This window comes from Danio aesculapii, chromosome 13, assembly GCF_903798145.1.
Source record: "Danio aesculapii chromosome 13, fDanAes4.1, whole genome shotgun sequence".
Taxonomy (NCBI): domain Eukaryota; kingdom Metazoa; phylum Chordata; class Actinopteri; order Cypriniformes; family Danionidae; genus Danio; species Danio aesculapii.
Window position 1 is genome coordinate 18,055,758 of NC_079447.1, and position 23,214 is coordinate 18,078,971.

Sequence of the window (23,214 nt, forward strand, 5' to 3'; positions counted from 1 at the left end):
CTGCCAGGAGTGCTAGCATGGTCACCTATGGGTGCACAATATTATTGTAACGTTTGATTTCTAATTTAAATCGACCGATAATCATTTGTAATCCAAAATATCGGTATTGGTATCGGCCTTGCCAATAAGATGTGTTTATTATGAGCTTAAAGCAACTTACATATCTGCCAGAAGTGCTAGCATGGTCACCTATAGGTGCACAATATTATTGTAACATTTGATTCATAAATTAAATCAACCGATAATCATTTGAAATCTAAATATTGGTATTGGTATTGGCCTTGCCAATAAGATGTGTTGATTATGAGCCTGCACCAACTCACTTGTCTGCCAAAAGGGCTAGAACGGTAGTCTAAGGAGTGTACAATATACATTAGTAAGTTATTTAATAGAGTAGCGTGTGCCTCAGCCTCTCTAGATCCTACTGCTTGAACGGTAAGAGGGTGATGTAAGCATTAGGCTAGGAAAACATGTCAAATGCCCAAATAACATGAAATTATGTCATAAATGCATGAGTCTGACTTGATTGAATTTTCAGAATGGAGACTCATGGATTCTGTTACAGCTAAATGCAGCTTAATTCAGTATCTGATCTGCTCCTATGCAACCCCCCCCCTTCTCCCCCTTGTCTGAAATTGAGATTGATTTGGGGTCTGTTTTTTACAATAATATAATGCAAGTGCAATACATACAAAATGATCAAGTTAGATCAAGTCTGTTTGATTTGGTTAAAATTACAAACCTAACATTTAAATTAACAAAAAAAACACAAAGACAAAAAAAGGTATCGGCATTGGCTTATTGGAATTCAGCAAAAATCCAATATTGTGCATCTCTTATAAAAATCCACTTATGTACTCACTCTCAGTGCAGGTGGATCCTTCCCAGCCTTCCTTGCAGACGCAGTTGAAGGAGTCGCCGTTGACCACACAGGTGCCTCCGTTCTCACACGGGTTGGGCAAACAGCTGCTGTTCTTGGCTGAAGAGGAACCACAAAAGAGGTCAGAACTCTTTGAACTGAACAGATCAACAAGACAGCGACCACAACAAGACTGCCACACTTAAAAACATCTTGAAGTGTTACCAAGTATAACATTTCCCAAGGCCCGTTCCAACTCAACTTTTCCCATCAAAGAACTGGAGCAGGCAGATATGATATTTTCTGTATCGCACACAAAAGAATACCCGTTCCAAAATGTCAAAGGGTCCTTTTATAGATTGTGCTGTTTGAAGGAAATTAGGGCCAAAACATTGACAGAAAGAGAGTGATGGGTTCGGTTTGAGAGCTAGAATGACTGAGTTTGAAATATTGCAGAGCAATAAGTACTTTTATATGACAACTATGTACTATTAAAATGTTGCGCCAACCTGATTTCACCAAGTAGGACATGTTCCTGGATTAAAATTTATGTTGATCCTGGAACAAAATTGCAATCAGCCAATCAGAATTAAGAGATATGTTTACTGTTTATGTTAAATTTAGGCTTACGGTTAGGTTTAACCACTTCAACATGATTGTTATCCAACTATTATTCTCCTCTGATTTTGGGAATAATTTAGAGTTTTGGTTGGGTTTAGGGGTAGGGAATAGCTATGGATTACATTTCCAACAAAAATGATGTTCCAGGATCAACATAGATGTTAATCCAGAATCGCATTGTACTTGGCAAAATCATGACATGCTGAAGTATGATTATGCTTTTTCTTTAGATTTTTGATAAGTGCTTCATAAAGATAATAGTGCTGTTAAATTAACCTCTGAGCATACGAATTCACAAATACGACTAATAATGCTTTATTATGCACGTCAGACCAAAATTGGAGGTGATATTTAGCATATTCAGAAGCAAAAACAGCCTTAGTTTTGGTTGAACATTAGTCTGTATATGTAAAACACACGTGAATCACATCACCATGTTACAAAATCACATATATGCAGTTTATACACAGATGATTATAATGTTGTTTTCAAAAGTTATAAATATATATATACACACACAATACAACATATAGCTATTATATGATCATAATTAATTTATTTACGCAATATTTGGCTATAGTACAAGAAAAAAAATATTGTCTAATATCATACTTGCTATATTTAATTATTTTATGTAAATTTAAATCATAATCCCACACTTTTCTTTGTAAACTGATTTTCAGTAAAATGTAAACTGCCGTATTCACATTAAGAGAGAGCTACTTCACAAAATAATTGAATCTGACGGTTTATTTTTTTGTATGTTGAGCATTGTAAAGTTTGAAAACGTCTTTGATACCAGTTAAAACTTGCATTCCAAAGTAATTTGCAGCTTGTATTTTGGCGGCTTCTTTAAAACGGTATGTTAAATGCATTTTCATGCATACGTATGACTTTGCAGGAAGAAGAGTGCCGGAGGGGTTTGTGGGAATGCTGTTTTTGTAAGGGCTTGACGCACATGAGCTGTATCACGTGAGAAGAAATCACCCAGACTGACCTATGTTACATGTGGCTCCCTCCCAGCCAGGTGAGCATCTGCATTTGAAGATGTCCCCTTCATCATGGCATGTACCTCCGTTGTTGCATGTAGCTTCGTCACATTGGCTATCACCTGAAATTACAGTTGATCCCACAGTATTTTCTAACTTCATTTGCACACGCTCTCACAAACAACAAAAAAAAAATCTCAACAAACTGGGTGGGTCATAAAAATAGTCTTTCTTACGGGAGTGGCAGGTTTTTCCCTTCCAGCCATTTCTACATTCGCAATAGAAATCGTTCACCAGGTCTTGACATGCTCCCTTGTTCAGGCAGGGGTTCAAGCTGCAGTCATCTATGTCTAAAAAATGAGTAGAAAAGATCAAGAATATGAGCTCAATGAAACACAAAAATCTTTTGCAAAAAATCTATACTTGAACTTACTGATTTCGCAGTGAACTCCTTCCCAACCGTCAGCACAAATGCACTGATAAACGTTCACTTTGTCAATGCAGGTTCCACCATTGCGACATGGGTTACTTTCACAATCGTTAATATCTGAAAAAGTACCATAACCAACATATCATTTAGGATCATCTTAGACTATGATGCAAATGATACAATAACAATGAATAATTTTCAAGCTATATTATTGATTTTTAATGTGTTGGTGATATTAGATCTTTAATTGTGCACGATTTTTTTATATTAAGCTTTTTTAATATATAGACGTATATTTTTGTTAATAATCTTTAGCAAAACTCCACATAAATGATCACAGTTTTAGAAATAATCCAGCAAGGATGCACATTTATATAACTTCATACGGATTAGGATGTATTACTGATTTTTGGCAATTAGGTATTTACCCTAGTTATCTGTTAAAGCAATTATAAAAGTAATGGAAAGAAGTAACATCTGTGTAGTCCAATGTGACAATTATTTTTAGTCTTTTATGGAAGGAGGTGTATAACTGATTGATATTGATCAGTCTATATATTGTGTAGGTTTTTTAAATAAAATATTTATCTGTTAATATAATTACATACTAACTAAACAAGTATTTTATCAGTGACTGAAGTTATACGTTTTTAACCTTAATTTAATATCCACAGTCATATCACCATCCAGCCCAAGTCCGGTTACTCACAGAAGCAGGGCTGAGCCTGGTTACTGAGACCACATGGGAAAACTAGGTTGCTGTTGGAAGTGGTGTTAGTGAGGCCATCAGGGGGCACTCAACCTGTGGTATGTGTGAGTCCTAATGCCCCAGTATAGTGAAGGGGACACTGTATTGTCAGTGAGCGCTTTCGGATGTGACTTTAAACCGAGGTCCTGACTCACTGTGGTCATTAAAACTGCCATGGCACTTTTTCTGAAAAGTACGGGTGTAACCCTGGTGTCCTGGTCAAATTACCTTTATTGGCCCTTACCGATCGGGGCCTCCCAATCATTCCCATCCAACGAATTGACTCTATCACTGTCTCTCACTGTCTCAATAGCTAGCATGTGGTGAGCACACTGGTGCCGTTGTTCTGTGGCTGCTGTAGCATCATCTAAGTGGATGCTGCACACTGGTGGTGGAGTGGAAAGACCCCCCCCCCACACCCCACCCTAAATTACATTACATTACATTAATTTCATGGCAGTAAGTGTATTATTTATCTTGCTAATCTGGTAAAGTTTAATATGTGTTGGCTGATATTGGATTTTTTTATGTTTATATTAAGAATATAATGTTTCATTATAAAGAATCTATAGCAAATTATCTATCCCTTCTACGAATGTGTTTAATATTTAATTTTACTTGGACATAATATTGTACACTTTTAATATCAGGCATTTATCGGTTAAGACAATCACTTCTTTCCAATATCAGTGCATCCCTATAATCCAAAAGGAACTTGTTCAGACTTACTCTCATGGCAGTAGGTTCCTCTAAAACCTTCTTGACACTCGCATGTAAACTGGCCTCCAGCTTGGCTCCTGCAGCGTCCATGAGGCCCACATACATTTGAAGAGATGTATCGCACTCCTTCCGGTGTACTGTTGGACGCCATGGCGACCGTGCAGCTGTCAATCACTGTAAAGATTTACAATAAAGAGCCAAAAATCCAGCTGTTAAAAGCAAGTGAAAAAAGCTTGCAGCACCACTCCTTCTTTTGCTTTATAGCACATTATTCATAGATATTTTGGGGCTCATTTTACAAAGCACATCCATTTTTTTAACATCTGCTTTTGCAGAAAGAATGTGCGGGACAGCAAATTTAATGCACATAAGCCCTGATTCTCCTCAAAAAGAAATTTGATGGGCTTATCTAGCTGTGGGGTTTGCCCCTCCTCAAACACACACACACTTTCTCTTTTTAAAACATCCAAGGCAGAGAATCCCACCAAGTCATTACCACGAAGAACACACACAGAGCTGTTAAGAAACTGGCAAATGTTCAGGAGGATTTGGGAATGGAGAAAGTGTTTAAGAGACTGTGTGTGTGTATGTGAGCTGCGTGTCCAGAGAGGTTACTGTCAAATAGCTCAGTACGGGCTGAAAAAGCCTCATGTAACAAAATATGAGCTCTTTTTCTTTCTCCCCGAAGGTGGTGGGAGAGTCCACGGGCCTGTAATCTAGTTTTACTCAGCAGCTGAACAATGGCATGCAGCTAGCGGATCAGCTTACTGTGGGTTTTAGGGGCGGTTTACAAAGAGATCGAGAGACGGGATCTGTCCTGGAGAGAGGGAGATTTCTCACCTTGGCATGATGTGGTTCGACAGTGGTCCTTCAGATGAGAGCAGTTTTTGCCCTCGTAGTCGTCGGGGCATTTGCAGAAGTAGTCGGAGGCCAGGTTGAAACACTGTGCGCCGTTTTGACATGGGTTGGGCTTGCAGTAATCGATATCCAACTGCACCAAAGATTTACAAGAGGAGAAAAGAGTGCTCAATGAGGAGGGGGGAAAAAGATATCCAGGCATTTTTGGGTTCTTAGAAAACACTGAGCAACCCTCGACACGCCGTCTGCCAGGAAAAAGTGCACTAAACGCTCAGGAGAATGAAAACAAATAGAAGAATATTTTAAAGAGTGAGCCAAAACCATGCCTGTCTCAAACCTAGCCCGTCTTTCTTTAGGATACAACTAGAGTTGGGCAGCTGAAGGTATACAATATTGTTTAAAGGTTTGGGGTTAGTATGGCTATGGACTGAACATAATGTACATGCAAGACGTCACCAATTTCAACAGTTTACTGATGGCCCGTTTCCACTGAGTGGTATGGTACGGTTCGGTTCGGTATGCTGTTATGGCCGTTTCCACTGTCAAAAGGTACCTAAAAGCGAACCGTATCGTACCACTTTTTGGGTACCCTTTACAAAGGGTACTTAGCCCGGAGCTAGACGTGCAGCTGTCCCTTTTAGCAGTGGAAACGCAAGCCTGATAAAGGTGACCCGTACCGTACCATAATGTACCACTCAGTGGAAAGGGGCCATGAGAGTCTAGATGTATCTTTTAAAAGCGTACACTCTGAAACCTTTCGTTTTTAAAAGTTGGCATTTTCAAAACATGTAAGAAGCGCTAAATATTTAAATACTGTAAAATAAACAAGCATAAATTACCTGACACAGTTGACCCGAGAAGCCAGCAGGACACAGGCATTGAAATCCGTTAACTTCATCCTGGCACCGTCCACCATTCAGACAGGGGCTGCTAGCGCACTCGTCCACATCCTTCTCGCACTGTTCACCGGTGTAACCAGGAGGGCAAAGACACCGGTATCCGTTCACCAAATCCTGTCAAAGAAGACATTTTTTTATTCTAAATACATAGTGCTGAAGCAATTAAAGTCAAATATTCTCCCTGCCAAAATCCCAGACAAACTTTCCTGGCACCGACCTCCTAAAAATGACTATCCAGTTTAGAGCACTTACTTTTGCTTTGTACAAGAATGACTGGTATCAAGATGTCAACCTCAGACGGCACACCCATGAACTGTTCGTGTTTTTGTTCTGGATGTTTACAGTTTCTAGGCTTCTACAGTAAGCCCTACTAGTCACTGGATTTGTCAGTTTGAGAGCTTCGTGATGTTAAGCCATAGAAGGCACCCAGGGGGTTTGTTTGAAATAGTCAGTAGCAATTATAAGGGATATCCTTAAGCACACCTGTATATTTGACTTGGTTCATAGTTATATCTGATTTCAGATAAACCTATTTTAGATTTCAAAATGGCTTGCTGTACTTGGCTGCTTGCCATGCTTAAGTGCCAAATATTACAAGTGCTGCCATCTATCTGTATGCATAGTGTGGTTGTGGATGATGATAAACACTAGTGTAGACTTTAACAACTTGTCCACTTTTGACCAAATTGTGATGCAGTAAATAGAAAGGGTATAACGGAAATTTGAATACAAGTGGATGCTTTGAATGCATGTCAATACCAAATGTAAAATAAATGTTAATGCATCAGGCTGCTAGTGTTTGGATCACGAAAAACATGTTAATACAAGATGGATGAATGGCCTTGGAATAGAAAGTCAATTTCAAAATGGAAAATTCTGTCATAATTCACTCATCCTCCACTTACTCCAAACCTGTTTGTCATTCTTCTGTTGAATGCATAACCATTGACTTCCATAGTATTTCTTTTCCCTACTATGGAAGTCAATGGTTAAAGTTTTCCACTTTCTTCAAAGCATCTTCAGTAGTGTGAGTAAACTCAGAAATATTTGGAATCACTTGAGCGTGAGCAAATAGTGAGTACATTTTCATTGTGGGATGAACTATCCCTTTAATGCTGTCTTGATGAATAGTATACTCTTACAATCAAATAGTACCTCTTACAATCTTATCAAACTTCTGAATACAACATTGATAGCAAAAGGCTATTTTTATTGGAGCATCAACAATCCTAATGATTAAATGAAAGTGTAGTCAGATCAGGAGATCACTTACCTTGCAAGTTCCTCCATTCAAACACTGACCCTTACAGTCATTTACGTCTGAAAAAGGAGGAAAAATATGTTTATATTATATGAAAAATGTATATTCAATTTAAAAAAAATTCTACTTTTAGACGAGTATACTCACTTATATCACAATTTTGGCCTGACCATCCAGGAAGACACTCGCAGAAATATCCACCAATCAAATTGTGGCATGACTTGGCGTTCACACATGGCTTGTCCTCGCATTCATTGGCATCTTTGAAAATATTAATTGATTATTGTAAAAGCATGCACATATTTGTTTGGGGGAAAATATAGTTCAATTATGAGTTGCTATCTCACCAATTTGACATGTTTTGCCAGTCCAGTGAGGAGGGCAGGTACATTTGAAGCCATTGACCAAATCTTGACATGTGCCTCCATGTTTGCACTGGTTAGGTGTACAGTCGTCCACATCTATGAGAACAGAGCCGGTTAGATACATCAAGTACTGATGGGTCTCTTCTAATGTTATAAATGTATAAAAAGAGTGTGGCTACTTACTGATTTCGCAGGATGTGCCGCTCCAGCCGATTGCACAGTGACATTCGTACCCCTGGCTGGTCTCCTTGCACGTCCCTCCATTTGCACATGGGTTGGATAGACAGGCATGTTCAGCTGTAAATTCAAACATAAGACTTATTTGTTACTTTTTTGTATTGGGTTTTTTATATGCCAATACAATATATATTTACGATTTACTTTATTCTAATTACATTTTTGGGGAACGCAGTAATGTAACGAATACATTTTAAATCTGTGTAATTTGATTACAGTTACTAAAGTCAGTGTAATTGTGTTACCTGCATTACAAATATAGATTTAAGAAGAAAAAATGCTTCTTTTAAATAAAGTTTTCCGCTGAAACGTCAGTTAATGAGCATGTGCTTATAAATTGCTGGAGAACGCAAACTGAAATGGTCGAGAGTGGCTGCTTCTTCAAGTGGAAATACAGACATTACTGTGATTTCATTGGGCGTAAAAACAAAAATATATAGTCTCTAAAGAAATTTCGACTGATTTTTTAACTCTAGCAACTTGCTCAAGCACTTGAATAGAAAGCATTCACGACAACACTCGTCACCAAGGAGGACACCAGCACCCAAAAACACGGCAGTCCAACTCAGCCTAAACAAGCTAAATTGAATTTTTGTGCAGGATCAGGAGTGGATGTATCTTCTCAATGTGAAGAGAAGTGTTGCTGCTTATGGGGCCATTCACAAATTGCGTCTTTTGTGTGTGCGAGTTTGTTATTTCCAATGGAGGTGTGGAGCGTGCTTGGAGCGCATATTGCACGTGCTCACATTTTCCAGGCACACTAGTTGAAAACCACGAGTTAGACAAGAACTGACCCATCAGTTTCATAGTTTGGAACATACACATTTAGGCAGACTAATTACCTCAGACAAACAGAACACCCAAACACTGCAGTGCTTTTTCATACTATGGATGTCGGTGGTTACAGGTATCCAGTTTTCTTCATGTTTTAATTTTGACTTTAAAAAAAAGTTTGCAACAAGTCAATAATGAGAGAATTGTAAGTTTTGAGTAAACTCTTTAAGTCTTTTGAATATGTCCAGCTGCTGTGATCAACCCATTGTAATGTTTTTCAGTGAGTATTAATATACTGACAGAGCTCCTGTTGATTTTGTATTTTTATAGGTATATTTTATGTTTTAAAAGTAACTTCAAAGTAAAGTAATTAGTAATCTGATTACTTTTAACATGATATATAATTATGTAAAAAATAATTAATTATATATATATATATATATATATATATATATATATATATATTTATTTTATTTTTTTTTTTAAGTAACTTATCCAACAGTCTTTATCGTATTTACCCTAAAGTCATTTTGAACAAAACTCTCTTGTGAACAAAATTGGGTCATAGAGGTTTGAAACTACAGCTCAGTGTAGACATTACTTCTATTTTTGTGTGAACTATAGGTTCACCTCTGCAGTCACCAAAGCATGCTGATCTGACCTTTGCACTGTAGTCACATGATTGACCACAACAACTTAACAGTTAGTTTAGCTTTATCTTCCAGAATGATTCTTCCTGTTTGTAACGAGAGCGATTTCTTCACCTTACTGCAAAATAATAATGAAAAAAAGGTCTCCTTCTGTGTTTTGCTCTGTCTTTCTAGTAAAAATAGTTTAGCAACATTGATAAATCACTCATTCATTAATTTTCCTTCATCTTAGTTCCTTTTTAATCGGGGGTTGCCACAGCGGAATGAACCACCAGCTATTCCAGCATATGTTTTATGCAGCGGATGCACTTCCAGCTGCAACTCTGCACTGGGAAACACCCATACAGTCTCACATTCACACATGCACTCATACACTAAGCCCAATTTAGTTTACCCAATTCACCTATAGAGCATGTCTTTGGACTGTGGGGGAAACTGGAGCACCCTGGAGGAAAACCACATAAACATGGGGAGAACATGCAAACTCCACACAGAAATGCCAACTGGTTCAGCCTGGACTCGAACTAATGACCTTCTTGCTGTGAGGCAAGTGCTAACCACTGAGCCACCATTACTAAATCAAAGTGCATTTATTTTTACACATCAAAATAGGTGACTTTTATCACAAAACAAGTTATCTTACCCCATTGGCAGATATTTTTTTCTAAGCATGCCACTTGATCAGATTTTCAGAAAACAAGATTTTGTTTCTCAAATCAGTGTATCTTGATTTAAGAACATTTGGATGTTTGTACTGGAAAACATTTTTTGAGGACACGGTAACTACACTGAGCGCCTGAATTTGGATTATATGAATCCAGGAGGAGGATGAGGAGGGGGGAAAAAGCCATGACGGTCCATCTGGCACATTTCATCACTATACCCATCCAACCACTGACTGTCAAAACAGACGAGATCCACTGGCAGGACATATCATAACAGAGGATTAGCAGACCTGGGCGCCCTTCCTGACACTGTAGACAGTTAAGGCCTGAGTCTGACATCATCTGATCCCCCATAGGCCTTCTATACGCCCTTTCCCATCTACATTTATACCAGAACACAATGACATTGCTGAAGTAATTTAACTCGGTGTCGGTAACAAAATGGCTTTGTGTCGAAAAAGTGACGTGTGCCAACAGAAACACAGAAAGCAGCACAGATTTATTAAACTAGAGTCATAAATGGGGAATCGTGGAACAACTTTTGGGTAGTGCTGTAAAATGTTTTACCTTTAGCAAAACAACAGCTTGTTATTGGAGCAGCGTAAAGCTTTTTGTAAACATTATGCACTTCAAAACGAACCATATTTAAATGTAAAAAAGCAATACCTTAATATGTAACAACACAACACGATGTAACAACATGACGCAACTTTGTGACGTGTTAGATGAGGTTTTGTCCTCCCAATGCCGAGTTCAAACTGCACGATTTTTAAAGTAGTCGTATCACAGATGTTTTCACACTGCATGATTATCTGGGGTAGCATTTGGTCGGTGCTGTGTTTACACTGCAAGATGGATTGGAGACAGGGAGTTTCACACTGCATGGGTTTAAAATAGGAAGAATTGCCGACAACTTTTGTATTGGTCTGCAAACTACGTCTCACAACCAAACACACATGAGAAGTGACGAGAAGCACGGTCACGTAGTATATCTTTTGTTGTTAATTACATAATGAGAAAGAAGTCTTTAGTGGGGTAGAAAATGTACTTCTTTTGCTCACCTGGCTTTGAAGGGAATTAGCAATTTCTCTTCACTCTCAATTCTTTCAATCAGAACACATTTCACACGGCATGATTTGAATCGCTGATAAGTCTAGATATTTAGCATGCCACAGGCATATCTCACGGGCATTCTCTTAGATCACGTCTTTGATAGTTCATAATGTGTGATTGTTACTCATGTAACTCTGCATAACCATCCGCAAAATTTCGGATTAAGAAGTTTATACTTTTGTGACATCACGACTGGAACTACTATTATATGTTAATGATAACCTCAGGTACTGATTATGTGCGTTATTCAGTGTTAAATGTTACTAGTCTACCAGAGTTTGAATACCATTTTTCATTACCTTTATAGCCATAGTGAAAGCTAGCAGATAGTTTGCATCAGATTTTGAAAATAAAATAACTAGCTTATAGTTTAAACATGAACACTAGATTCAACTAGACAAACTTTCAACATCAGTCAATCAGCATGTACTTTAAGTAATTTTAAATGAGGTTTAATATTTATTATTTAGATTATAAACTTGCTGGGAGTGCAGAGCACTATTCTGTGCTTCTGAATCTCTATGGTCTTTAGAAGTGTGTCATGTCACGTCTGGTGCGTCCAGCAAATCTTCTTGTTTCTATGATCTTGTCATGCCACATGTTGCTAGGACACGATGTAAAGTGAAACTGCGGGAATTGGAAGGTAAATTTTGGTTTGCATTTACGCATATGACATTTAATTCACAGCAACTTGCATTGTGTTCAAGGTACTCATTTACATTTTATCAGTTTATGCTTTTCCTTGGAATTGAACTCTTATCGCCAGTGCCATGCTCAACTGTTTGAGCTACAGGATTAACAATGCTAATATAAACTAAGGAACAGGAAGACTTCTGAAAGCACAAGCATGACATTTCCACAACACAACCAGTGACTACATTATCATGGGCATTAGTAATCAAATTATTTGCCTTAATCTGAATAAGACAATAATATGATTATTATATATTATAATTATATGATTAAGGTGTTCATGTGAATTGCTTGTTGAATGTGCCTTTCATGATCCCATTTGACATGTTATAGCACACAATTCGATTAACGTCATTGCGTCACAGCGGTATCCATGTTTTGTCCAGAGTTTACGGGGGTTTCATTTTCAATTCGTTGACTTAATCTGCAGCTTGGCACTTTCACTTTCATTCAGGAACATTTCATGGATGCCGGTAATAGTTTGACTAAAGGTTTTTACTTGTCTGTACTGCACTTCAATAATATGACTAAAATAGGCATACTCTACATGTCTTAATTAGATTTCTGTTTAGTTCGATTATGACCTTAAAATCGATGTTTATACGGTAGATTCTTAATCAGAGTTTTGTCTTAATCATATTAAAATCTGATTATTGGTGCCTATGCAAACATACTCAGTCTGATCCTCTGATGGCAATCTCTAATACATACTGCTTATCAAATGACAGTGATAAAAAAGCCATTTCCAATTGGTTTATTATTAAAGATGTAATGAGATCTATTTCATTAAGTAAATACATGTAAATAATACATATAATTGAAACATTGCCTTCTTTGCATGTCATTTCAAGTCCAATAGATAATCTTGAGCAGAATCTGCTAACTTCACCAGATTTTATGCAGAGACGGACTGACCTCGTTCACAGTTGACGCCCGAGTATCCATCTTCACAAGAGCACTGGTACTTGTCTGGCCCTGTGTTGCTGCACGTTCCTCCATTCAGACATGGCTGGTGAGTTCCACAGTAGTTTAGATCTGAGAGGTGAGAACGTTTGTTATGTGTTTTGAATATTAGGGAGCAAATGCAGAGACAGATTTAACTGAAATGAAAGTGTGCTCACCTTTATCACAGAGTTGTCCGCCCCAGTTAGTGTCACAGAGACACTGCCAGGGTTCAACGCAGGTTCCATGTACACAGCCTGGGTGAGGGATGCACTTATCACAGTACGGACCCTGCCAGCCATAAAGACACCTGAAATAAACAGATAAAGGTAAGGTATGGCTTTATAAATGCAAAATGTCTATTATAATCTGTTAAGCTGATTTTACACTGTTGGAATGGTTTGGCATAGCTTGGATTGCTTTGCAACAGTTTTGCGTGGCCTTGATTTGCATGTCCACTGCAGTTTAGTAGCACTTAAGTGGGTAGGATTATTACTGTAGTTGCACCGCCTCTACTGCCGTGACATCATTGTATTCATTCCGGATCAACCCATACAAACCAATGAAAGGAAAGTCTGGACCCCCTGGTTCAATGAGGCTGACAGTTCTCTCAGTCCAATCAGTGATAAGCAGTGTGCATATGTCACATTTTGGTAATGGGAAGGCTAGTTTAGAAGCTCAATTGAGGTGGTCCTTAAAAAAATGGTAAAGAAAAAACAGGTACTAGGTACAGAACAGTGAAAAAGCCCCTGTACCATACCGAATCGTACAAAAAAGCATTTTTTTTTACCAGACTCTTGTTTTTTAGAAAATGCCTTATATCAGGGTTTCTGCAGATTTCACCAAGTTAAATTTAAGACTTTTTAAGACCATTATGAATGAAATTTTAGACTTATATAGGGCTAAATGCTGAATCTCAGTTGGAAAAGATTTTTACTTGACCTATCAAATATTGATAATAATTTAATAATACAATAAGAATAATTTAATAATAAAAACATAGGTCAGGTCAGTATCCTCAACAGTAAATAAATGGAGAACATTTAAACAAAAATTACTGTAAGGAAAGTAAATAAATGCTATTTTGAAATAAAAAGTTTTATCGAGATTGGGATTGTTGGTGGTTGTATGGGTGTTAATGGCCAGATTGGGTAGCTATACATGAGCAAAGGAAAATTAAGACCTGTTAAAAAATATTTAAGACCTACGACGCAATATTTTTGGAGATTTAAGACTTTTTAAGACCTAAAATTTAGCTTTTGAGATTTAAGACATTTTAAGACCCTGCGGATACCCTGCATATATTAAATGTAATCAACCCACAAAATAATATACAAGTTTGCATTGGCACCTGACATTAAAGATTTGTTGTAAATGAGAATATTTTAAACACACAGAAACACATACTCAAACATATGTTTTTGTTTTGAATAATGTACATTGCATTCGAGAGAAAAGTTCATGGACAAAAAATAATGGACAAAATCGATTAAATCAGCAATGTCACATTGAGTTCTCCGATAGTAATATAATAACATGTCATTTCAACAAACAGCAGAATATGTTCTTGTTTACCCTCTGAAAAGTTCAAATGGCATACACCAACACCCCTTTTATGAGAGCTTTCTTTTTCAATTCTTTCATTTTGTCAGAAGGCGTCAGGGTGTAGTAGTATGTTCTACTATAATGGCAACACCACACAAAAACAGCGTGTAGTGATATTCTGAAGTATAATGTGCCATAATTGTACTCAAATCAAAACTTTGAGAAAATGGCTGTTATTCAGGATGTTCGACACTGAGAGGTTACCCTTTTGTGAACTGTTTTAAAAGTTCACTCCAGTCCTATGGGGAAAAGGGAACCGCCGACAACTTCTTGTCTGATTATTTAATGCCAAGCCATGCAAACAACAAACAGCAGCTTTAAAACTCCTCTGGGTCTTTTAGAGAGACTAACATTAGCTTGTGGCAGGACACTCTGTCTCAATAAAAGCGGAGCGGCTTGGCCTCGAAACTGCTCGGACCGTTTGGGTGGGGGGAAGAATTGTGTTTGCAGACTGCTCTATTGGCTAATGTATTTACGGCGGGTTCTTTTGCATTCTCACTCCTGTTCCCATGTACCCGGGAAAGAAAAAAAAAAAGAAAAGAGTCAGCCGCAGAATATCTCCAAGCCTGTAATTAAAAGCCATCTCCAAAACGACTCTGCGATAGCTCCCCGCTACACTTCCCCCTTACGATGGCCGTAAATAAACAGTCAAAACGATAACCTGCATCTTAAAAAAAGGAGATAGTAAGTCACTTGAGCGCTCAGCCACAGGAAAACAGACCGGCCTCTAGGGAAAAAAGAAAACAATTAGCCTGAGGCGGCAGTTCAGCTGTAAAAATAAACACGGTTGTTGAGGAAACCTCTCTCTGTGATTAAAGGCAACTATTCTTGAACGTGCGAGAAGATTTCACTATGAGAAACCTTCACAAAAACACCGCATTTGGTCTTAGAATTATATTAAAGCCGAGATGTGACGTTAAATCTGCATGGCTGAGAAACATTTTCACCCTGTAGGCCTCGCTGGTTCCGATTTAGCACAGTAAGAGCTCTTGTTACAACAGTTGCACAATTGGATGGTTGTGTGTTCTGGCAAGCTTTCAGTGAGAGATGAATAGGTAATGGGATATAATCATGCCAAATGTAACAAAGAGCTGAGGTTTTAGTATACATTGAGTTCTAGCCTTGATCTCCAATGCTTTCAGAAATGGTACAATGGCGAGAATTAGCCAAACACACAAGGTCTTCGTAACAACATCAAGCTGTTGACCGGGTTTGAGCGAAAACATGCAAATAACTGTAACGAACCAATAGAAACAAAGCAGAACAATCTCAATGTAAAACCTGCCAAGACTTGCCCTACTGAATAGAAGATTGGTTTGTTGTGCAAGAAATTCAATTTTCATTAACTGAATGACCCACTCAACACAAATGAGCAACACATGATGCATTCCTTTATGACGTAGCGAATATCTGCGGAAAATTCTCATCTATAGGTTTTCCTTTTCGAGGAACAGGCAGCTATGGCTGGAATAAAAAAAATGCTTAATTTTGTTTTCTAGAGAAAAAAAAAAAAACAATAGAATAAAACCACCATGTTATTTTATTACACAGCCATTTTGTTTACGACTTATTTTTATGTGAATCAATGTCACAAAAGAGAACAACGGCACTTATGATCCACTCGGGAGCTGTAACTACATACAAACACACACACAAGCAGATATGCATCGCTTTCTCTTCCCCTGTGGCCAAATTCATACATCATTAGTAAAACAAGCAGTGCATTTTAAAACCCAATTAAAGGTTCAACTTGTGAGATTACGGTTTGCCGATAAGGCCTCGACATCTTGCCAGACAATAGCAAAACATTAAATGCCTATAAATAACTTTGTGCTTCAGTCATCTTCACAACATGGCCTTATTGACACTGTGCTAAACGCCAAATGCCCACTCTTGTAGGTGGCTGCCAGTAATCTGTGCTTTTGTTGTCTGTGGGAGCTATCAGACTCTGATGGGTCAAACAGGACACATGGATTCTAACTAGATTTAACCATGAGCCTCTAGTTGCAGTGAAAGCTTGTACTGTTGCATCTTTAACAAGGCTCGACTTGTTGCTCAGAATGTTAAAGAGCAAAGCTGAGGACAAAATAAACCTGCTGACACACTTTTTCAATGCGTAAAATGGCTAAAAAATAAATGAAGAATATTGCAAATAACTTACTTGCAGCCGCCTGGTTGCTTGCATGATCCGTGTTCGGTGCTGCAGCCTTGTCTGCAGATCGCTGGAAAACAGAAAACAGGAAAAAAGATGAGATTTGGGGCCTTGTGAAATCACACAGTGGGCATCAGTGTCCCCTGTTCACCCGTGAAAATGTTTCAGGAATGCATAGGACTGGAATCTTTAAATCCCCTGTCCAGCCCACTGAATTCTGCTCTAATTTGAGGCCTGTCGTCAGGCTTTGGGTGCTGCTCTTTCTGTCTTGTTCCAAACTATGGTCACCCTCTTAAAATGGCAACTGTTAGGAAGCTTTCAAGTCAGCATAAAATACAGTCACCGTTATTTCATCAGATGCATTCAGGTGTGCACAAATTTCATAAATTTTCCAGTACTTTGTGAATTTTAAATAAAGAAATAATATTTTAGTTGCAAATAAATAGATAATGTATAGATTTTTATGAACATATATTTTTTATAAATATAATACTTTTTTTAAATACTGTAAAATAAAACATTTTAATTTTTAAAATAATATTTCACTTATTCACATATTTTACAATGTATCTTTCACAATTCTTACTTTATTTTTTATCATGAGACACTTCTTTAAAAACATTCAAGTTAAACCTAAAGTACACTACCTGACAAAAGTCTTGTTGCCTATCTAAGTTTAAGAATAACAAATAATAACCTGACTTCTAGTTGATCAATTGGTTTTAGAAGTGGCTTTTATGAAAGGCAAACGCCTCTAGATTATACTTATTTTACCAAAATATAGTATGATTATGCCTTGATTTTTATTATTTAATTATGACAGTAAGGTCGGACTTTGCTTAGACAAAACTCTTGTCACTTGAATGAAATAATATACAGTATAGAATATAAAGTCATGGTGCATGGTGATGTGTATGACTCTCATGAGCTTGGAGAACTGCATCCATATATGTCTGCAATGACTCAAATAACTTTATTAATAAGTCATCTGGAATGACAAAGAACGTGTTCTTACAGGACTCCCAGAGTTCATCAAGATTCTTTCAATTCATCTTCAATGCCTTCATCATACCCCCAGACATGCTCAATAATGTTCGTGTCTGGTGACTGGGATGGCCAATCCTGGAGCACCTTGACCTTCTTTGTTTTGAAGAACTTTGATGTGGAGGCTCAAGTATGAGGAGCGCTATCCTGCTGAAGAATTTGCCCTCTCCTGTGGTTTGTAATGTAATGGGCAGTACAAATGTCTTGATACCTCAGGCTGTTGATGTTGCCATCCACTCTGCAGATCTCTCGCTCACCCCCATACTGAATTTAACCTAAAACCATGATTTTTACATCACTAAATGTGACTGATTTCTGTGAGAATCTTGGATCCATGCAGGTTTCAATAGGTCTTGTGCAGTATTTGTGATGATTGGGAAGCAGTTCAACAGATGATTCAAGACTTGTCAGGTAGTGTACATTTAGTAAATGTCAGTATATAAATGTCAAACTTTTCCTCGTCTGAATATCAGTTTTGTATTTAAAGCAGGATTTTTTTGTTTTTACACTCTTCACTCTACATATAAAAATGACTTGATCATGAAAAGTGGGCTAACAAAAACTTTAAAATATGCCATACAAAATTGGACCTTTTAAGTGGCTTTTTGGGTCAGTGTTAGTCAAAACATGGCAGAATCAAATTCTTACCTGTGTTGCAGTCAGGACCTGTCCATCCTTCCAAACAGGTCTTGTTTCCATTCTGATCACAAGTATAATGTCCAAAGAACTCGTCACGGGGCCGGCAGAATTTGTTGCACCCAAAGCCATAGTAGTGTTCAAGGCAGGTCACCCGGATTTGGTACTCAAACTGGGCGACGGGGCCATTATGGGTGAGCCTCTGCCATTGTCGATTTGGGTTGATCATGCCAGAGTGGTACGCTTTCTCGATGAGCTTTCCACCTGAACAGTCGATATGTGACAATCAGAAAAGGCCTTGACACAATAACACCACACACTACTCAAGAAGCTAAAGGTGAATGAGAAAACCTTAATGCCTCGATATCTGGTTGCTCACAGATTAAAGATATCGCTGGCCTTAAATGACCTCTCTTGTGTACAGCTGAAGGAAAAGCCACATTCACTATAAATTACATTGTGCAAACAATAAGTAATCCCACTGGCAGTCAGCTCTAGTGACATCAGTGAATAAACACTGTCTTGCACTCTCTCTGTCATTCACCCCAGTAAACTGAAACATTGACATAGACATAATGTTCACTCAGAAATTGGTAGTAAATTTCACAATTACAAATACACTGTGGTTAACATTGAATTTTACGTTTTGTTAAGAGAAAATATCTGAATTATTAATTTTGAATAAGGCCTATTTATCCAAAATGTAATTAAATTTAAACAAAAAGCTCTCATTGTAACATCACACTATTTTTTGATGTAAAGGAGCTTTCACACAGAATGCATTTGTGCATTTAAGGCAGTGACTTTGTACAGTTCAATGATAATATATATTTCTGCCGCACTTTCAAGATAAGCATGATCATGAAGAGGCTTATGATTCTGTGTACATGATATGAGAATACAGTTTTTCTCTTAGAGCAGCTCTGGAAATGAAGTTAATTTGTTGAAGTCCTCCTATAGAGAGATGGCATATGCTGAAAACACCACAAATCTCACATTTCTGAGTCTCTATTTACTATATAATCAATTAAAATTAAATTCGTATTTCCAATTTTGGCCTCCAGCGATGAATAATCGAGATAAAATGATTATTGCTTCATATCCTGCTCTTTCCAGTAGCCAACATTCGTTCCTCCGCAAAGCCCATTTTCACATGGAAATTAGTCAAATCATGCAATCAGACTTATGACGTCATGGGACGTGCTCGATTTATGGAAGTGTATTAGATTTAGTCATGTTTTTAAAATTGCAAAAGCGATCGTGCTCTTAGAATAGAACACGGACATGTTTTCTTTCAGCTTAAGCTGTGCACCTAAATCAAATACATTCACAAATATGGCAAAATGCAGTACTTAGCCATTATTTACATAACCCTTGTTTGTCATGTAATAAATAAACATAAAGAGTTAAGAATAAAAACACGCATGTACCAGTAAATTGTATTTGTGAGGCTCTTAATGTGACAGTGCTCTATATTCCTGCTTCCCACTATGCTTATCATTAGTAATCAAACAACAATCACACAAAAATCACTCACTGCTCATTACTATTATAGATTTAAATAAATAAATCCTGATTATAATTTTTCCATAAATGAGCAGCCCTAGTGTGTACTATTCAAAACTGCATGATACATTCACACAGACCCGAAGACTTCATAGTAGTTTTGCCAATAAATATTAACAGACACTAATCCATATCTCCACTTAATGCTTTAATTATACAGTCATTCCATTTCATGACCAGATTCCACAATGTTTTCCATATCATGGACATCCTTGGGCTTGATACATTTATTTTAGGGCTGCAAAATATATCGTTTCACCATCGATATCGCAATGTGATCATCTGCAATAATAGCATCGCATGTATATGCAGTGTTTAGTCTGGCTTATAATTTATCATTTTGAAAATACTTTTTTTTTTGAGGCCTGTGGCTGTGTGAGGGTTTTAAAAGCATCGAGGCCTATGAAATTGTACCATTTGTAACTTTGACAAATTAATAAGGATGCATTTTATTGAACTGTTTATAAAACGAAGATTTTGTGGTACTATTTTACATTTGATTATTCAATTACTGTATACCTAAATACAGTTCGACTCCTCTAAAAACAATAAAACTTTGTTTATTTAATTTCTATTTTTTTTTTATTGAACTTATCAACGCTTGTAGATTATATTTTATGCACTCCTATACAGAATCACCTCAATCAATCTAAAATGATACATTCTTTCCAAATGATTATTCAACTCAATTGTATTCATATTGCAATATATATAGAATAAAATAAATCGCAATGTTAGATTTTTTTCAATATTGTGCAGCTCTAATTTATTTACACCATGTTTTCATAGAAAAACAATAGAAAAGTTACATAGCGGACAACAGTTTTGCGTTCTGTGTGAACAAACGCTAAAAAAGTGTTAAAGTACATAGCAGCCTTTCTTTGTTAAGAACAAAGTTGTTTAGTGATAATTCTTGTTATGCATTTTGAAAACACCTGGATTGAAAAAGTAAGGCTGCATCCAAAATCGCATATTTGCATACTATATAGCATGCTAAAAACAGTATGTGAGCTGAGTAGTATGTCCAAATTCATAGAATTCGAAAATCAGTATGCGAGAAGTACCCGGTTGACCCACTACTTCTGAAAAGATTCTAAAATGCACATCCTATGCATGCTGTGCTATCCCATAATGCCTCGCAAAAGAATTCGTGAATGGGAGTGAAGCAACGCAACGCACAAGGGCAGTTCATTTGATCATGACAAAGTGGCGGATGTAGTACATCCAAGTTCCATTCATACTGCTCACATTCATACTGTATAGAATTTACTTTTCTAACGGCCGAGTAGTACATTTAAATTCAAATGCAGTACCTATTGAGTAGTAGGTGGTTTTGGACACAGCCTAACTGTTTGTGAGACACTTACTGGAAACAATACAAGCAAACTGACCTGCATTCCCATCAGACACTATGACCACTCTCAAACACACAACCAACCACAGATTTCATCCTTAAATTCTCATCACACTCTCATCAAAAAAATGCAAAAATAAAAATGATTAATATTATTACAGTCATGTGAAATGACTCCTAGCAGTTTTTGTCACAACGCCCAACCGTGCTGTTTCTACCCGCAGAAGTTGAGGTAAACTGACAGCTCTCATCGTTCACCATTTCATTACTGAATCTGACTAAGACAGTGGACTGTGAAATGTCGATTCCTCCCTTTCACATGAACACTTATCTTCCAAACCAAAAAACAATCTTCTCTGCAAACTAAATGCAACAAGCTATAATTTCCAGAGGAGATAGAAATAGTCAAAGAAAAGCGATAGCATTAGGCCAGGTGGGCCTACAGTTCATAGCACACTGGAATGCAGAGGGTCATTGTGGCATTTCGCTTGCACCCTGAGCCCTGCGGCCTGAGCCAAGTGTCACGTCTTTACTACCTGCAGCCTGATCCACTTCACTGTGGGGTGAGGAAGTCACATTAAACTGACAGAAAAAAAGACTCACAGGACAAAGCCTAAGATAAGATACTGCAGGTAAAAATAAAAAACTAATGATATTTCTTACTATAATGGAAATATACTACCAAAATTAAGGGTTAAGTAATAAGAAAGAAAGAAAGAAAGACAGAAAGAAAAAGAGATTGCAATCCCATAGAAAAGCTGATATAAGTGGAAAGTTCTGCGGATGATTTTACTGACAATGCACAAATTAAAGATGCAGCAGATGCAGCAACTCTTTTTTTTTACAATATCCAATCCAATCTTACAAACATTGAGCTGCTAACAAGATAAGCGAGGGTTTAATACAAGATGTTAACAAATCTGTCCCTAAAACATTAATTTAGCATGGATGGTTGTTCAAAAGTGAAAGTAAAATGTATAACGCCAAGATTTCTGCGGTTGTTGTTTTAACTTTTGATTGATTAACCCTATTATTGAGTAATTCTACAAGAGCAGTGCAACTTTTTTTAATGTCGATAATGTAGATCAGCGTTTCGCAACCATTTTCCTGGAGGACCACCAGCACTGCACATTCTATGTCTCTTTAAATAAACTAGGGTTGTCTCAATAACGGAATTCATTACCAATCGATAATGAAAATTTAAAAACGTCCATTTCCTACGAACATTTGAGCACGTTCTTAAACATTGCTGATTTGCCATTGGGTTCACATGCTCAACAGAAATGACTGTGATTGGCTGTGAAGATCATCAGTTCACCAAACTCACCTCTGTTTACTGAGCTTAACCACAGATACAGGGACACTGGAGCGTTTCAAAGTCACGTCAATCAGCTGGTTTGTCTATACGCTGACATACGAGGGATCCGCTGATGAATCGCAGCTTTAAAACGCTCCAGTAAACAGCAGTGAGTTTAGTGAACTTATGACCTCCACGGCCAACCACAGTTATTTCTGCTTAAATGATAGCGGGAAATGGACATTTTTTTAAGTTTCAGTCTCGATTGATATCAAATTTCAGTATCATGACAACACTAAACCAAACACACCTGATTCAGATCATCACTTCATTAGCAGAGACTGAAAGACCTGTAATGGCTGTGACAGATAAAGAAGACATCCAAAACAAGCAGTGCTGGTGGTCCTTCAGAAACGTGGTTGAGAAAACGTGGTTGATAAAAGTTCTGGATAAACCATTAACACGCTGGCTAAACCTGATAAATTCTGTAGAGTAGAAAACAAAACTCCCAACATGTGTGCTTTTCTGCAACAGCACCTTTGAACTCTACACATCTAAAAGTCGCTCTATCAAAGCTAATGGTAATACAACCCTGCAGAGCTATTCAAATGAACTTCGCCAGACTCAGTTTAGTGTCTAAATGGGATTGTTTCTGGAGTGTTAAGCCCTGTTGAGGTGTAAGAAGAGAGAGGTTATAGCAAACATAACCTTGCGCTTAAGCTATGCACCGTGACAG

At 37.5% G+C, this 23,214-nt stretch overlaps 1 protein-coding gene across 1 annotated transcript in view; it reads right to left on the reverse strand.

The window, feature by feature from the left end:
* Positions 1-23,214, reverse strand: part of jag1b (jagged canonical Notch ligand 1b) — a 47,203-nt gene that overhangs the window by 13,451 nt on the left and 10,538 nt on the right. The window contains exons 4-18 of the mRNA XM_056471102.1: positions 18,274-18,525; positions 16,591-16,651; positions 13,004-13,134; positions 12,798-12,917; positions 7,934-8,047; positions 7,733-7,846; positions 7,533-7,646; positions 7,398-7,444; positions 6,065-6,238; positions 5,208-5,358; positions 4,377-4,541; positions 2,903-3,016; positions 2,706-2,819; positions 2,478-2,591; positions 863-979 (exon numbers count right to left, since the gene is read on the reverse strand). Coding sequence (XP_056327077.1) covers positions 863-979; positions 2,478-2,591; positions 2,706-2,819; positions 2,903-3,016; positions 4,377-4,541; positions 5,208-5,358; positions 6,065-6,238; positions 7,398-7,444; positions 7,533-7,646; positions 7,733-7,846; positions 7,934-8,047; positions 12,798-12,917; positions 13,004-13,134; positions 16,591-16,651; positions 18,274-18,525 — 1,902 coding nt within the window. The remainder of the gene's footprint in view (positions 1-862; positions 980-2,477; positions 2,592-2,705; positions 2,820-2,902; positions 3,017-4,376; positions 4,542-5,207; positions 5,359-6,064; positions 6,239-7,397; positions 7,445-7,532; positions 7,647-7,732; positions 7,847-7,933; positions 8,048-12,797; positions 12,918-13,003; positions 13,135-16,590; positions 16,652-18,273; positions 18,526-23,214) is intronic.